We start from the raw sequence: 17,863 nt of genomic DNA, 5'->3' as shown, positions 1-17,863 counted from the left end.
TCCGGAGAAGACTGACGGCGCTGACGACTGGTTCCCTCTACGCTGGCGACGCTGCCGAGCAAGAGCTTTAAGTCAAAGTAAGTCAAAAAGTCCCAATCTTGGGCACAATGTATAAGTTTAGGCTGTTGGTATTGGTGGTAAATTTGCAGGTGGCACAATAATTTAGCTAAGATGAAAGCAAATACATCATTTGATGCCTTTTTTATGCTCTTTCATAATTCAATAATTGCTTCTGTTGCAAATTGCATCTTGAGCTCTTAAAGGGGCCCTGAAGGTATTTTATATGAATTATGAAAGAGCATAAAAAGTATCAAATGATGTTTTCACTTTCATTCTAGTAGATTATAAGGTCCACTGCAAAGTTACCATGAAATTTACCCCACCCCACCACCCTAATGTGCAAAAATAATACCGGAAATTTTTAAAGCCAACTTACAAAATTCAAAAATAAGTGCTACATTTTTTTACGGCATTTGTAAACACGAAACATTAGGAAAACAGTTTATATTTGTGTTGCCCAATAAATGAGGTTTGATTGTTATTTTTTGGAATATATTACTCTTGAATAACTTATTAATGAATAAGTGATATATTTTTAACAACTTTTCAGTAACTTAACTACTGTTGATAACTTCTTTGTGTGGTTAAAAAAATTAAATACGTTTGGGGCCCCTTTAAGGGCTCAAGATGCAACTTGCAACAGAAGCAATTACTGAATTATGAGGGATGTCATCCCCCTGATGGAAGGGCAACCCAGCTTACCTAGCACTCTGCAACGTCGCTTGACTCCTGGATTGTACCTTATGACATGCGCAAGAAATACTCTGATTGGCAAAAAGCTACCAAAAGAAGTGAAAATGCTGACCCTCATGCCGACCATACTTGTCAAGCAGAACTCTCGTAGGAAGATGAGCCTCAAGCTCCGACAATTAGTTTTTTACTGTTTATATGTTTTTATGACTTTTGTGCTTTCACACTAGTTCATTTTTTATGGATGATTAAATGAATCTTATTCGTTTTCATTATATTCGATGTTAACTCTTCGACCATAATTTTAGCTCTTCAACTGAAATTAACAACCTCCCTTTGTCACACAGGGTTAGGAGGCTTAAATTATAGTTTGAAGGTTAGATTGACACTTCTATTACCACGGCACTAGTTTCTTTTCCAAACAGTCCGAGGTTGCATAGGTCCCTGTGATGAAGCTGGTATGAAGTATGTAATGGGTAAGTCAGACGGCGTCTTTCAAAAATGTAGAAGTGCCCTAAAGGGTTTTGTAATCTTCCTTGTTTGTGTGTCCTGTTTTTATGCTGCTTCTATGCTCAGTCAGGAAGAATGAGTCTGATGATTTTTTCCTTTGGTAATTAAATAGTGTCACAGCCTCTCCAGGTTGTGCTCGGTTGATTTGATTATTCTTTAGGCAGATGCGTTTCCGACAACTCGTCTAACCTGGACTCTACCGCCTAGACGCTAGGCGGTAACACTGTCTTAACTTTGAAATCTCATTAATGTCAGAGTATTGTCTTGCTACATGGTTATTGGACTAGTAGATAACATTCCTGTAAAACAGATTGGCAAAATATGATATTTTGCCAAATAATTGATATTTAGAAATTTAGCTGATAATATACTGTAATTTTTCATCATTTTCTTTTGCTTATTGATTTAGAGTACATAGCAAAATCCAACCCTATATGCCAAATCAAATCCCCACATTTGGTCCATTATTTGCTGGTTGGTGCTACCACTTTATTTAACAAAATCAGTTCCATTGGATTCTATTTGACTCTGAATGTTTAATATATTGCAGGTCCAGGTCTCTACCAGTTTTTAAAAAATGCCAAGTCCTTTGTGGGAATATTTTACAAAAGTATCGGCTAAGACTGCACTATGCAAAATATGCAAAAAACGTGTTGATATCTCTGTAAATACCACCAACATTAATGCTCATCTCAAGACAAACCACAAAAAAACAATACCAAAGCATAAAAGGAAGTACATCGGCCGGGGGTGCCAGTGTTAATCCTGATTCTGATTCGTGTCCATCTGATGATTAACATGATTCAAGTCAAATTGTCCCATCACATAACCAAAACTCAACCAGACCTTTGAGTCAAGCTAGTGACCCTGCCCAAGTTACCCGTGATAGAAGTGACCAGACTGACTCAGGAGCACCAAGTGCAAAGCAGCCGAGAATTGACTCGTTGTTACAGACCAAGTACAGTGCAAAGCACCCGAAAACTGTAAAAATGAACAAACTGGTTGTGATTTTCATTGCAAAAGATATGCAACCCCTCTCTGTTGTTTCAAATCCTGGGTTTATTGATCTGGTGCAGGGCCTTGACCCCAATTATACTTTGCCATCCCGAGCTAAAGTGACAAGAGATCTTCTCCCTGAAATCTATGCTGTAGAGAAATTGAAACTGCAGGAGGCGCTAAAAAAAAGTAGGAAATGTTTCCCTTACCACAGATATATGGACCTCCCGGGCGACTGAGGGTTTCATGGCTGTCACTGCACATTACATTGATGAAAAAGGCTGCCTCTGCAGCAACGTGCTTACTACTGCGAAAATTGAAGAAAGCCATACTGCTGATGCTATCACAGCTCATCTTCTGAAAATTGCCACTGAGGGGGGGATTAAGGAAAAGGTTGTAGCTGTAGTTACCGAAAATGGAGCAAATGTGGTACGGGCTGTAAAGGATGCTGCATCTGCTGTAGGTAAAGGCTGGAGACATGTTTCGTGCTTCGCATATACTCTGAATTTGATTGTGAGGGGTGCTATTGATGTTACTGCTGACTTGTCACCTCTTGTTCAAAAAGCTAGGAACATAGTCAGCTTTTTCAGACGTAGTGTTGTAGCTGCCGACAAGCTGCGCCAGGTTCAGATCTCTATTGACAATGTTTGCACCAAAAAACTGATACCTGATGTGACCACTAGACAGAATTCGCTTCTCACTGTGTTGCGTAGTCTACAAGATTTGAAAGAGTCGGTACCAAGTTTGCTTGTGCTTCTCGGTAAAGTAGATCTACTACTCACTGAAAGTGAGTGGGATGTTATTTCAAACGTGATCGCGTTACTTACACCTTTTGACGAGGTCACAATCGAGCTCTCTTCTGAAAGCTATCCCTCCATCTCAAAAGTCCTGCCTTTATCCAAGATTTTGAGACGCCACCTTGTTCAGGTAGATTGTGGTGGATTTTCAAATGTCGCCGAGGACCTCCACAAGGCTTTGATGGAGAAAATGCAAGCTAGGTTTATAAGCCTCGGTCAGGTCACACCCGTGACGATTGCCACATACCTTGATCCGCGTTTCAAGAAAATGCATATTTCCCCTGACGATCTTGTCTCGGTTGAGGGCAAAATAGCAAGAGAGATAGATTTGGCCTTGCTGTCTGCTGAATCCGTAGCAGCAGGTACAAGTACCGTCACAAACCCCGCGAGACAGCATCGACAGGCTCATGACAGTTTGTGGGGCTCACATGACGAAGTTCTGGTAGTCAACTCAGGACGTGGTTCGACAGCAGCCGAGTCTATCATGGCTCTGCAGCTTTTTAACAGGGAATCTGTAGTTCCAAGAAAAAACGGATCCACTCAAGTAGTGGAATTCTCGCAACATGGGCTCTCAGAAATATCTGTACGAGGTTGCCATGAAATTTATGTCTGTGTCCGCCACCAGTGTCTCTTTTGAGAGAGTTTTTTCCAAGGCCGGTCAGTTGATCACCGAGCGGCGAAACCGACTCTCTGGGAAAAACATTGACATGTTGCTATTTTTGAATAGCCAAATATAGCCGCGTTTTTTTCTTGAGCCCAAGTAGTTTCATGTCTGGGTTTTCGTGATATTCTTTCATATAATCAAAGTTGGTTTTTTAATTGTTCAATGTTGTATTATTCGAAGTTTTTATAAAAAATATGATGCAAAATACTCTTTAACTACGATTTTCATTATTGAACTTTGGCAAAAACAAGAGTGTATCGGAGCCAAAAACGTTTCTGAAATATCGATATCAATTATCGAATATCGAAAGTGAAAATATCGATATATCGATACATCGAAAAATCGAAATATCGCCCAACACTACTGTTAGCTGATTTGACAGCTTGCGGGCTTGCGGGCTAGCCCGAACGGGAAACGATAAGAGCCCGCTTATAGCGGGTTCTTATAGGAAAACGAGGTTTTTCGTAAATGTAAATTCGGGGGATAATTTTTTCGGTCTGAAAATATCAAAAGGCCCTAACAGGTCGAATTCTGCTTCGAATGAGTCCTCATTCAACTGGATCAGTTGCCAACTGTGGCCTGTAGACGTGGATAAGAAAAAAAAGAGATGATGAACTTTAAGTGGCTATATTTGGTTTTTTTGAAAACAGGGAAGGAGTGATCGGATTGAGCTGAAATTTTAAGGATAAGCTCCCGGGCCCTAGGAAAGCTTAACCCCTAAATTTCAGCCCAATCGGACAACGTTAAAGGGGGACTGTGGTGGGAGGGTCGAAACTTCCGGCCCAGTTTACCCCATGAAGATAAAGTTGGAGGAGGATGAAATTTTGCAAGTTTCTTAGTTTGAGCTTGGGCTACAAAATGCGATTACCGCCGTCTCTCTGCGACCTCTAGGACCTGAAATCGCTTAACATTGTGGTGGGTCGCCTCTTTATAGAGGCACAAGTGTGCTTCCTTGATTACAATTTGTCAGTAACAAAGCACATTCCAAATATATTTTGTTTTCAGGGAAGTGGAAGTGAATAGCAGCCCTACTCTTATAAGTAGTCACTTGCATTTATTTTAATTTCAATGACCCCCCCCCTCAAACTCTTCCTAAAGTTACAGTATGGATTGCACCTTGCTGAAACAAACTAAAAATGATATGTCTGAAAGTTTTGTTTAGCTGTTAGTTTTCTATTCATTTGAGTGAAATGAGTTTAAAAAAAGAATGATGGAAACAAATCTTAAAAAGTAAAACTAAGCTGATTCTCACAAACATCTGCATGCCAAGAAAAATGCTTTGTTCTTTTCCATGACGTTTAATCAGTATTTGGGTTATTTTTTATGTTATAATTTATGAAAAAATTATTGTCCAAAGCATTCATTGTTCACAGTAAAGTGAATTGACACTTCAACCTTAAGAGGAGGAGTAGTCCAACTCTTATCTACTGTGATTTCTATTTGTTTTAGGTTTAACTATATTATTTATGATAAGTCCTGCATCCTTTAGATTTGTTTTTTTCATTCTTAGTACCTCTAGCAAAAGACAAGACAAAACAATATCCAATTGATAACAACATTGAACAGCACAGACTGATAGAACATGTTCCTGTTTTGACCTAAAATTCATGTTAAAGATGGGGAATATTTCTCCAGCAGACATGCATACAATAATAATAGTTCTGGATAAGACATACAGATTTTCTGAGATGTTGTCATCTTGCCCACATATGTCATCTCTAAGTATTGAGTCAGAGATTGTTATTAAATAAATTACGATGGCTACATATATCTGGTTGTGATCAATATAATACTGAATGACCTATCAATGTATAAAAAGCTTGTTGGTGAAGGACATTCCAGGCATAAAAACTGTTAGGTTTTGGGTGGGGGTCATATTCCAGACAATGTAGAAATGTTTGAAAAATGGCCAATATTTTAGAAGTAAGGTATTAGATATATCCCTTTGTAGTTCCTGCATTCAGCTGTGTCCGTTTTTCCAAAGGTGGATAACAACTAATATCTCACAGTCTTCCATAAGTACCTCGTGTTCCTCGATCTTCCACAGCAGTCTTCCAATGCCCAGCAGGAAGTTTTTAGCTCTGCTGGTATTGCATCTGCTTGTGGTGCTTTATTATCTTTCAGGTTTTTTTTTATGCCAGTATTTGGTGTTTCATCACGAAGCTGCAATTTACCACCTCTACATAGATCTTTGGAAGGTGGCATAGTGGTGGAAAAATTTTAGAGAGTAATTTCAGAGGTAAATCTTTATAGTGATCCTACAACTATGAGAAGTTGTAATTTAATTTACACTGTAACTAAATTTATTAATGTATTTAATTTCTAAAGCTTAGCATCTCATCATTAAGAACTTCTTTTTTTAATCCCTGAATGATCATGAGCATAAAGAGGTTACCTTAAATTGCAGCTGGGAGCAACCTAAGGAAATCTGCCCTCCACTCAAAACTTTTATTGACCATCAAGCCACAGAACAGAAAATTATATCAATTAATTGGCCAGGGCTCATTACAAATGACATAAATGAATCATGGTTTAATATTAAAGAAATCATCCTATCTCCAAATAAAAAGCAACTCTTGCATCACCTTTCAGAAGCAACCCAAAACACTTCCATGTCTCACAAGAGAAGTCAAAAGACTGATCAGCAGGAAAGCCAAAGCCTGCAAAAAATACAACAAGGAAAAGGTCCAGGACAAATGGCTAAAATACACAAAAGCTCAAAACCTTGTTTCTAACATCATTAAGGAACTAAAATCCAAATATGAGAAAAAGGTTGCCTATGACATTAAGAAAAACCCAAATCTTTCTGGAGACTTATTGCTCCTAGGATTCCTAACCATCACATCATTCATGACCTTGCACATAATCATCAACATATAAGGCTAATGCATTGAATTCTCAGTTTCCTTCATTTTTCACCAAACAATCTTATGCAGTGTAATCAAACTTGACACCAATAAGTCTAAAAAACCAGACAGATTACATCCCAGGTTTCTCAGGGAATATCAAAATGCCCTCGGCTCTCCTCTATGCAACCAATTTCAGCTATCTTTCCAAAGGGGCAACTACCTTCTGATTGGCAAATGTTATACATAAACCCAATCTACAAAAAAGGACCTAAACCCTGTGCTGAAAATTACTGTCCCATCTCCATAAATTTTACAGCTAGTTAAAGTTCTTGAAAGGTTTGTGAACGCTTTGAGCCAAATAATATTCTCACTCCTTTGTAATTTGGATTCAAAACTAGCAGATACATTGACACACAATCTTCTACAGATATATGATTATGTCATAGTACTACTTGATAAAGATTTTTTCCTGTTGATGTGATCCTAGTACACCTAGCAAAACCTTTGGTAGTTTACCATAAGTTCCTATTCACTAAGTTGAAAGCTGTAGCTAAAGATCTTTCTGTTACACAATGCATTTAAGATTTTCTATCAGATAGAATCTGAGTTGTTGGAATTTTTGGTTCTGGTGGTGTTCCTCATTTCTTCTCCTCAACAACTGTTTTCAATGTGTGTCTCAGGGTGCTATTCTTGGACTAAGCCTCTTTAACCTCTATATAAATACTGTACCAAATCTTCTAACAAACCTCCTCACTCTACATATGGATGATTCTAAATTAGTGGGTATCTCTGCCACACCTTCTGATTTCAAATTTATCCAGACTGACCATGACTGTCTTGGAAGTTGAGGTGATACATGGCTCTATGCCTTCAATATTGGTAAATGTCATGTGCTAAATCAATGCCAAAACTGTGCTGTTGTCTTCCTTTCAATTCTTTACTATTATCAAAAGGACAATCTCAAGCTGGAATCCTAGTGTTCATGAAACTACACAAGACATTGTTTTGAATGCAGATTGAGGCTGGAATGTCTTTGGCCTCCCTTTTTTTCACAAAGGACAAAGATGTCCTGGAAGTGTGGCAGCATAGAGCAACTAAGATAATCATCTGATTGCATCAAATGTCTTATGAAGAATATTTGCACCATCTAAAGCTCTCTATACTTACATATATAATAAAACAAGGAGAAATTTTCCAGCCCATAGAATTATATCTAAAACAGATGCATGGTTTATTTGCCCCTGCCCCCTCTTGTATCACATAACTAGAGGACATTTGAAGAAACTCAAAGAAACATTGTACCACTAGAGAAAGATGCTAGTTCTTCAGTGACAGAGCTGTCAGCCTATTGAACCAGTCTTCAGAAGACACTGTATCTCCTGAATCAACTCACAGTTTTAGTGTAAAATTGAGAAAGTGACTACAACAAGAGTTCCTGTTTAACTGGGAGGCAGCCAAATCATCAACCAGGAAGTAATAAGCAATCACACAAGATAATTACTCATATAAAAATCATCACAGAGTATAACAAGGATGTAAATCCTTAACTTGGTCCAAGCTGTAATTCAAGAATAGTTGATTGTTTATATAAAGCTAAATATTGTCAAATTCCATTTAGTAACTTAATTTGTTAATGTAATATATTAACTTACAGGATCCTTAGTGCCTTTAGGGAAACATCCCTGTTACAGCACTCTCTAGATGGCTGTCAGTTGGTTTGTCAAGTCTTGTTTCTCTGATACATGGCTATCTGAAATTCTGCAGGTTTCCATGATAAGTGTTTGTGAATGAAGTGTGATGTATTTCTTGGCTTCCTGTGTGTTAACAGTTTTAAGTCAATAAAGTCAGATGTTTCAGAGTCGTATGTGTACATGTGTTCTTTCCAGAATTGGTTGAGTCTATTTTGAATGCGTCTAGGGTGTCTGCTTACACAACACTTTTTGGAAGACTGTTCAAGTTATTTACAACTCTTACACTCCTGAAATTGACTATTGATTAATTTGGGGCGTGTGGCTTGAGCACTTTTGCCAATTGACCTTACGTCGTCTTGGTGTTTGGGTGTTAAAGGTAATTTTCGAAGCCGAGTTTTTCCAATTTGTTTTTCATTTTGTACATCTGGATTTGGTCTCCTCTTTTTCTTCTTTACTTGAGTGTTGGAAGTTGCAGTTTCTGTAACCTCTCTTTGTAGCTCATCTCTTTGAAGCCTGGAAGAAGCTTTGTGGGTCGTCTTTGAACTTTTTCTATCTCAGCTTAGTTTGTTTTATAGTGAGGCCCCCATACAACATTACCATACTCAATAGTAGGTCTTACTAACCCTTTGTACAGCTTGGCAAAGGTCTGCTGGTCGAGATACTTAAAGCTCCACCTAATGAGACCAGTGAGTTGAGAGGCCTTTGAAACTATTTTGTTTGTATGGTTATGAAACTTGAGCTGAGAGTCAATAATGATTCCAAGGTCTTTTTCTGATTCCACTGTCTCTAATGGTACCCTTGCACCTGTTCTACTTTTCATAGTTAACTGTGGGGCTGTTTCTTTTCTCTTGCCTATCTCTATGATTTTTGTTTTGCTTGTGCTTAAATTTAGCCCAAGGGTTTTTTGTTTTTCTGTCAGTTTATCGACGTCTTCTTGAATGAAGACTTTGTCCATGTGTGGTGTCATTTTTCTGTAGACTTTAGTGTCATCTGCAAAAACTTTGGTTGAGCTTGAAATACCGCTGTTAATTTTGTGGATAAATAGTATGAACAGGAGGGGCCCAAAAACACTATTTTGAATGACTCCACTCGTCATTCTGGCTTGTTCAGAAAGGGTCTCACCAACCCTGACTCTTTGCGTTTAGTTTTTCAGAAAATACTCAACTCAGTGTAGTAGTTGTGACTGGAGACCGAAATCTTGTAGTTGTTTGACGAGATGTGGATGGGAGATGCTCTCAAATGCTTTTTCAACATCAAAAAATACTACCAGAATACTGTGGCCTTCTTCCAGTCCATTTGTTCATCGTGTCTAATAGTTGTGTGGTACAACTTTTGTTTGGAAGGAACCTGTACTGATCTGGGTTTACCAGCTTGTTCTCTAGAAAATGGTGCAGTATGAGGTCTCTGATACACCCTTCCATTAGTTTACAAACCAGTGACGTGAGACATACTGGTCTGTAATTTTCTGCATTTGCCCTTTCCCCTTTCTTATGGATGGGCACAACAATAGCTTCATGCGAGATTTTTGGCAGCTCCCCTTTGTCTATATATTCTTTAGTACATTGGTTTTATACTAAGACACAATTTCTGAAATGAAAACTGATATAACTTATAAAGCTAGATTTCTTAAATCACACATTATAACTACAGAAATTGCAGAGGCAGAAAACCAGTCATCTTGAAAAGTAGTTGAGTTAGGTGACCAAGATTTTTGCAAATGAAACAGGGTCAAACTGCACCCTGGAGAAGTATTGCCAAACTATTATGTCTACCCTGTTCTGATTTCTAGGGCTTAGAAGAATATGTACAATATATAACAGGTCTATACTTATCTCAATTTGGACAAAAGCATTACACCTTAATTTTCAGTTTTCAATCTCTTTTTGTTGGTTTTAGTTTTTGAAAATGCAATTCCTATCATTTCAGTAAAATTTTAAGCCATAGCAAGAGTTTTTTCTTAAATTCAAGAAACAGATTTATGGATCTTATAAATTAGGATTAAGCAAACATATAAGGCTCAAACACTTTCCTTACACTTCACTTGAGCAGAAAATCTATTTTCATTTGTGTAACACAAAGATTGTCAAACATCAGTACTCCCTAGAGGGAGAAGAAGTGGAGGTAGGTGCTTTGAAATATTTTACCATTAAGGCTCTGGATAAATTCCTAAGGGCTTCATTGAGTGGCTAATTTAGCTACTTTCCAAGATAGGAAAAAGCCACAAAACTAGGATATCACCCCTGCCACTAACCAACAACAGTACTGACAATAAAAGTATTTTAGTTGCATTATGGAATAGACCATAGAAAATACCAAGCTGACTAGACCTGTAATTTTCTAAGTCAAGATAATAAACAGAAGAAATGATGGTACCTATGTATTATAGTGACCCCACTCAAGAAGTGAAGTTAGGCAAATCCTAATAATATGTGCCTAAATATGATGAAAATATAATACTTTAGTAACAAAATTATGAAAACTACAACAAAGAATTACAGGAAAGCAGGCTGCACAGAACATGTTAAATTAAATACCTAACCAAAATACCAACTCTGTATATCTGTATAGTAAACTTTATCTCTGATGTAAATGAGAGGTAGGTTTAAAGTTTACCCCAATCCCCTCCCCCTAATGAGCAAAAATATGCCCTGAATTGGTAGGCTATATATGGGATGGGGGTAAAATTCCTTTCCAACAAAAATGATTATTGTATTTGGAAAGAGCATAAAAAGGCATTGAGTGGTATGTTTACTTTATTTGTAAGTAAATAATATGAACTTCAAAAAAATTACCTAATTATTTTGGTTACCCATTAGTATAGGCTATGCTATTTTATTTTAAAAGCCAAACCAAAACCATGGGCTTAGTACCTAGTAAGACTACATGGGTGTACAGAAGGGGGGCAGAGAGGGGCAGCTGGCCTCTAGAACTTCAAATTAACACTAGGTATAGTTGAAAAAAGGTATATGGTTAAAAAAGCAGTTGATAAAGGGTAGATGGTAGAAAAAGCTGTAAATTAACAGCTGGAATGACAGAATAAAAGCCAAACAAGAAGTAATTAGGCTTCTGTAATGTCTTGAAAAGATTTAGCTCAAATCCAAGAAGATAGATTAATGCTGAAGCTTATTGATGATTTTTGGTGATTATTTATTAATAAAGATTTCATAGGTAGTCTATGATAGAACTTGCTGGCAATGTAAGGTTTTGTGAACTGCCAATATAACTTCAGCCCTCTCCTTCCTCAAAGAATTGTCTGCATCCCCCCCTCCCCCCTAGAGAAGAAACTATGCACACCCACAGTAGACTATCATGTATCAGTAACAATTTTGAACATTAATAACACAGCATAGTCTAATCAAACCCTGAATGAGCAAAAGGCCTTTATTCGACAGTCACCTCAGAAGCTTTACTTTTAAAAAAATTACTTTGACTTAACATCATCAAAATAGCCTATCAACTGACCATTTGGTTATCTTTAGCCATCTTTTTTATGTCAGCAATAATTTTCTTCTCTTGTGCCTCCAATTTCATTCTTTCTCTGTCCAAATCCCTCATAGCTTTATTCAATGCCCTTTGATTCTGCTTGAGCATCTGTTCTGGAGTAAGTTTTTTCCCAAAAAGCCATTCCATCTTTAAATAAATCTAAACACCTATCCTATTTGTTTTCCCTGTAAATATGACTCACTTTTAACACTGTTGCAAGCTGATAAATGAGAAGGGACGAAGCATTTAGAAGGGATATTTAGGCCAAATCTAAATTCTCACTTGGATCGTCCAAGGAAAAGATTTTTCTTGTGATCTAGATGCGTGTCATTCTGTCTTCCAAGGGATCCATGAAAATTGTTTCTGATAGGTTGGATACTTCTTTCAGGCCAAGGTTTCACATTGCAGTTCCATAGCATAAGCTACTTAAGGGGAGGATGTACCAAAGTCTAAGAGAAATCGGTCAGTCAGAAAGAAGTTTGCATACTTGAAGATCTAATGTAAACCGGTTTGATAAGCAAATAATACCCAACCGAATCAGGCAGTTAAAAATTTGGTTACTATGCTGGTTTGAACACAGTTTTTTCCAAATGTAGATTGGTCAATGATTCAACCTAGTGGCCATTCACACGGGGCTTAGTCGTAGTCATAGTCGCGACTACGATTTGACAAAAACTTTTCGTTCACATGGGTCACAGAGTCTCAGTCCTAGGCGTAATCAATTCACCAGCAACAGCAACTAAGCCTAGGTTTCAACCAACTACATCAAAGATTAGTGGCAAGAAATTTAACTGGAATGGAGGGTGAGTAAATGGTAGAGATATGAAATGGGTGGGCGTGAGAGTAGCGTTAGTTGCTCTCCGATCACTGTCCACTATTAAAATTGGCACTAGCCCTTTCAATTTCCAATCGAAAGAACCATTTTTGAAGTTTTTACGACAACGCTTTCTTTAGAACACTTTATTTGCCCCCAGAACATAACAAGAGGAGGATCATTCTATGGAGGATGTTTCCTTGGAGGAAGGGACATTTCTATGAAGGGGGCGCCGGGTTTCCCAGCATAATATAAAAACGATCAGAAATTAAATTAAAAAAATGTTTTTTTCAACCGAAAGTAAGGGGCAACATTAAAACTTAAAACGATCAGAAATTATTACGCATATGAGGGGGCTCGCCCCTTAGTCAATACCTTGCCCTTTACGCTAAAGTTTTTTTAGTACTTTCAAAAGAGGTATCTATTCTAATTAACCGGCATTTGTGATTGAGAGGTTTGTGATTCGAACAAAATTTGAACTTTAGCGTAAGAGCGAGGTATTGACTAAAGGGCAAACTCCCTAATATACGTAATAAAAACATAGGAATATTGACGTAAGTTAATTCGTAAGTTACGTCAGAACAAAATTTCGAGAAAGCCATTTACCCATAAAAAAGTAAAATTAATATGCAAATTTCGTTTTAATTAGTAATGTACGGTGAGCCAAAATCAAAGCTGAATTAATTCAAAATTTTCAGAAATTAAATTTTAAAAAAACCAGTTTTTTTAACTGAAAGTAAGAAGCGGCATTAAAACTTAAAACGAACAGAAATTATTCCGTATATGAAAAGGAACTGACCCCTCCTCAGCACCTCACTCTTTACGCTAAAGTTGGACTCTGTTACTCAACTTTATTTTTTAAAACAACAAAAAACTTTAGCCTAAAGAGCGAGGCGTTGAGGAGGGGACAGTCCCTTTCATATATGAAATAATTTCTGTTCGTTTTAACTTTTAATGTCGCTCCTTACTTTAAGTTAAAAAAACTTCTTTTTTTAATAGCCATAGATATCGGGATTCAACCACACTTTTTCGTGCAGTCCACTGTTTGAAATGCCGTCAGTCAGCCGGGTACCCAAAACAATCCGTAGGCAATTTCTCTAGAAAACATCTAGCAACTCTTCATCCCGTTTTCGGAGTGCCCATGCTTCAGAACCATATTTGACCATTCTCATCATTGTAGCTTCCAATGTTCTAATCTTAGTTTGCAGACTTATCTTCATTTTCTTCTAAACATTTTTCAACTGTGAAAACATCCCGAGCCTTGGCTGTTCTACTTTTAACATCTTCACTGCTCCCACCTTCCTTACTAATAGTACTACCAAGGTAAGTGAAGCTGTACACCTGATCAATCTTTTCGTTACCCAACGTCACCTTTTCATCTTTACTTATTCCTAGGCTTAGCGACTTAGTATTCTTAATATTAATTCTCAAACCTTTTCTAGCACCCTTTTGACATTATACCATTTTTCATTGGAGATACACATGAAGCTTGACTCTTAAAATGGAACTAGAACTATGCATTTCAAATCAAATGAGCCTCCTCTAAAGTTCACAAGACCGCCTCTAAAAAAAACCTTGCACCCCCCCCCAGGATATAACTTAAAATCCTTACCCCTATACTCCGGGGGGTTGTGTCAACCCCAAAGGCCGTGTTATTAGATCTTTGGACTATTTTTTAACAAATAGCTATCTTATAATTTCTATCGGATGCTTTGGGCAAAATATGACCTGGGGCTGAGGTATAGCTGCCCTCCGATAAATTTGACTCTTAAAAATGGCTCTTCAACTTCCGATTTCCAATCCAATGAGCCCCCTCCGAGTTTTATACAACTACCGTTTCCATAAAAATGTTAAATGGCCTCGGGGCATACCTTATAACCCTTGCCCTAAGGACTGTGAGGGGGTCCTCATCCTCAAAGACATAATTTCCGGACTTTTAAACTATTTCAAACAAAATAACTATCTTGAAATTTTGACTGGAAGTGTTTGGGGAAAATATAGGTGTGGGAAGGGGGATGGTTGCCCTCCAATCACTTTTGACTATTAAAGAAGGCACTAGCCCTCTTAATTACCAACCGAATGAGCCCTTTTCGAAGTTTCTATGACAACAACTGGCCATCTTGAAATTTCTATCAGATGCGTTTCGAGAAAATGCAACGTGTGTGTGTGTGTGTGGGGGGGGTATTTTCTTTCTGATCACTTTGAATCTTAAAAAAGCACTATAACTAATACTATAACTTCAAAAAGCACTATAACTGGTTGCCCTCCATGAGGCCTTTTTGAAGTTCCTATGACATTTCTGTCTATAATTAGTGCCCTGGTCTAAAAACAAAACAATATATTGGGCCCACATCGCTCTTTTTTTAGGCAGCGCTATCGTGCATGCTTATGATATTTTGTCTTGAGATTTCAATTATATAGTACTAGCAGTGACGATTAGACCAGGTAAGCCCCCCCTAAAATTCAGCCTATGGGCGCCCATGATCCTGCCTCCCCTTAAATACGCCAGTGCCTACTCTGTCTGTAAGCTCTTATTCTCAGCTATCGCCAAAAAATTGCAAGGATTATGGAAACTGATGCCAAACACTAGTAGAAAGCTATCTTATACTCCGGTACGAACCACGTGGTTTATGGTTTTCTCACTGAGAATGAAAAAACAGGATTTTTCTCACTTGAAAAAGCAGGAATTTTCTAACATTTATGGATGTTTCTTGGACGGTTGTGTGTGTTGGTCAATTTATTTGATTTTTTTCATTGATTTCAACAGCAATTTCTGTATGTTTTATTGTTTTTCTCAGTGAAAATGTGAAAACAATATTTTTCTCACTTGAAAAATCAGAAATTTTCTCAATTTTATGGATTTTTCTTGGGCGGTTATGTGTGTCGGTAAATGTATCTGATGTTTTTTCTGGATTTCAACAGTAATTCATGTCTGTTTTATGGTTTTTGTCAGTTAGAATAGAAAAACAGTATTTTTCTCACTTTGATGGATTATTGAGTCGAACGGGGACAGGGTCAATGACACTTCCTTCCAGATCTTGTTGTTGTTTTGGTCATGTGCACGCAAGACCTAACGGAATAGGAAACAGTTAGATCCCCTGTTTCCTTCTCAGCCAATCAGCGAGTCGGATACTTATCCTTTCTCAGCCAATCAGAGGCTTGCTTACATATGATTTTCCCAATTACATAACAATTCACCCTTGAGATTTCGTATATAACGGGCATGCATTGTAATTAAATTATCAGAAAGTATTTTGACATAGTTGATGACACAAGAATGGATATTTAAAATGAGTTTGAAGCATTGACGACCACAATCTGCAATGTAAGTTATGTTTTAGTACATTTTTATTTTCAAAATAAAATTATTTTACATGGTCCCCCTCCAGTAAATTCAAATTCAGGGTATACCCCCCCCCCCAAAAAAAAAATTCTTTATACATTGCTTGAAAATAAACACTTTTTTCCATTACGTAAACCTCATCCTCCCTACCTCCTTTCCCACCATTCATCCCCATTTAATTCTTTCAATTGAAGTTATTACTCAAAATTATCTTTTCTCCTTGATGTGTTTAAAATTATCCAAATGAACTGGCTCTCCTTTGCGGTAAAAGCCGCGTGTGAATATCCGATAAGAGGGGAGATTTACATAAACAACATTCCCGTGAAAAGAAAGATTACTCTTAATTAAGCTTGTGTGCATATTTCAATGATGTCTGAAAAAAAGGGGAACAAATTGTCTACAAAATTAAAAGAGATTATTGAATAGTTACGCAAGATTAACTCAATGCGAGTGTAAATATAGGGATGAATTGATTTCCCACAATTTAGGGGGAGAGGGTCAAATTTGAATCTAGGATATGTGATGGGGAATGGGTTAACGCTTTTAATAGTGACAAAATAGATATGAAAAGATAATTCTTTTTATCATAATTGTTTTCTACTTCAGTGTCAAACCATTTCTCTTTGATATTTTAACGATTTTAACTATAGTATTTGAATAAAAGGTAGTAAGATATATTCTTTATTGATCTACATTGCGCTTGCAAAAAAAACGCAAGATTAACTCAATGAGAGGGTAAACCTATATGCATTTTTACTTTTTGCTTTGCTGAAAAATAGTGGAGGAGGGGGCTTCTTTGAGATAAATGCTTTTCTAGACAAATTATGTCTGACAATAAATTCTGTAGAAGGGGGTACTAATTTTCATTCTGTAAAAAAAAAAGCATGAAATTATTTTCTATACTAAATTTTTTCTCTTCTTTAAGGACAATGGTGAAGAATGTGCCCCACCTCCCAGTAAGAGAGCATGGGGTCAAGGTAAAACCCCTGCAACAGTTGTTCAACATGGCAGTTGGCCGAAACCCCCAGCTCCACGCTGCCTGCCAAAGTGCAGCCATCTGTGCAAGCCCATGACATCACTGGCTCGACTGCACAAGTTCGTACCGTCACTGGTCCTACTGCACAAGCCGCAGTCCAATCTGCGCAAGAAATTAACGACGTCGGCCCGTCCGCCCTCCAACACGCACTACCCGGACCATCTGGTACCCAAGTGCAGCCAGGATTTGCAAATGTGAGCATTTTTTTCCTACCTATATTATAGAAATATATATCTATTTCTTCCAATGTTTTTTAGTCTTTTCTTTTCACTATTTTTCAACCCAATATAAACTTGTCTCAGAGATATTAAAATATTATTTTCTCTATAATCTCACACCCATTGTTTTAAATTTCTCTGCTCCCCCCTCCCTGAGAGTAAATATAATGTAATTTTTTTGCATGTCAAAGAAACCACTCTCTTTCTAATCTTTGCTATTTTCTTTGTTCCCCCACTGTTGCTATCTTTTCGATATCTCATTATAATATTTTTAGCTTATTTCCTAGTTTACCGGTATCTCAAAGTTTGAAACTCAACATTCTATTTTTAACCGTGAATATTATAGTTTTAATTTTTGGCATAAGGCTCCGCACGTGCATATAAATAGATCTGTTCCACCCCTTTTCCTGTTTAGTTCTATCATTAGCGGTTTTAGTCAAGTCTAGGTTTTCAATGCTTTTACATAATTCTGTTGTTTGGCCAAGAAAATAGCGAAATTGTCTGCAAAATTAGCGATAGATATTTAAGACATTGGAATTCTATGCAAGAGCGAAACAAGTTCTATCCCCAAAAATAATATTTGCTATTTATGACATTGCTGAAAAGGGGGGGGGGTTGTTTTTCTCCGGTCAAATTAAAACGGTTTCATGCAGACAATTGCAATAATTAAGCACATGCCTATGCAATCTCTATTTGCTGAAGAACCGGTGAA

The 17,863-nt window shown here is 37.4% G+C and overlaps 1 protein-coding gene across 1 annotated transcript in view; it reads right to left on the bottom strand.

Annotated features, from left to right (window-relative positions):
- The window catches only part of LOC148955312 (charged multivesicular body protein 2a-like), a 37,395-nt gene extending 25,460 nt beyond the window's left edge, over positions 1-11,935 (bottom strand). The window contains exon 1 of the mRNA XM_089108150.1: positions 11,720-11,935. Coding sequence (XP_088964276.1) covers positions 11,720-11,887 — 168 coding nt within the window. The 5' untranslated portion in view covers positions 11,888-11,935. The remainder of the gene's footprint in view (positions 1-11,719) is intronic.
- Between the last annotated feature and the right edge of the window lie 5,928 nt (positions 11,936-17,863).

Source organism: Artemia sp. Qi Xiang Cuo, chromosome 2 (assembly GCF_049724085.1).
Source record: "Artemia sp. Qi Xiang Cuo chromosome 2, ASM4972408v1, whole genome shotgun sequence".
NCBI classification, from domain to species: domain Eukaryota; kingdom Metazoa; phylum Arthropoda; class Branchiopoda; order Anostraca; family Artemiidae; genus Artemia; species Artemia sp. Qi Xiang Cuo.
This window is presented reverse-complemented; position numbering and strand designations above follow the sequence as displayed.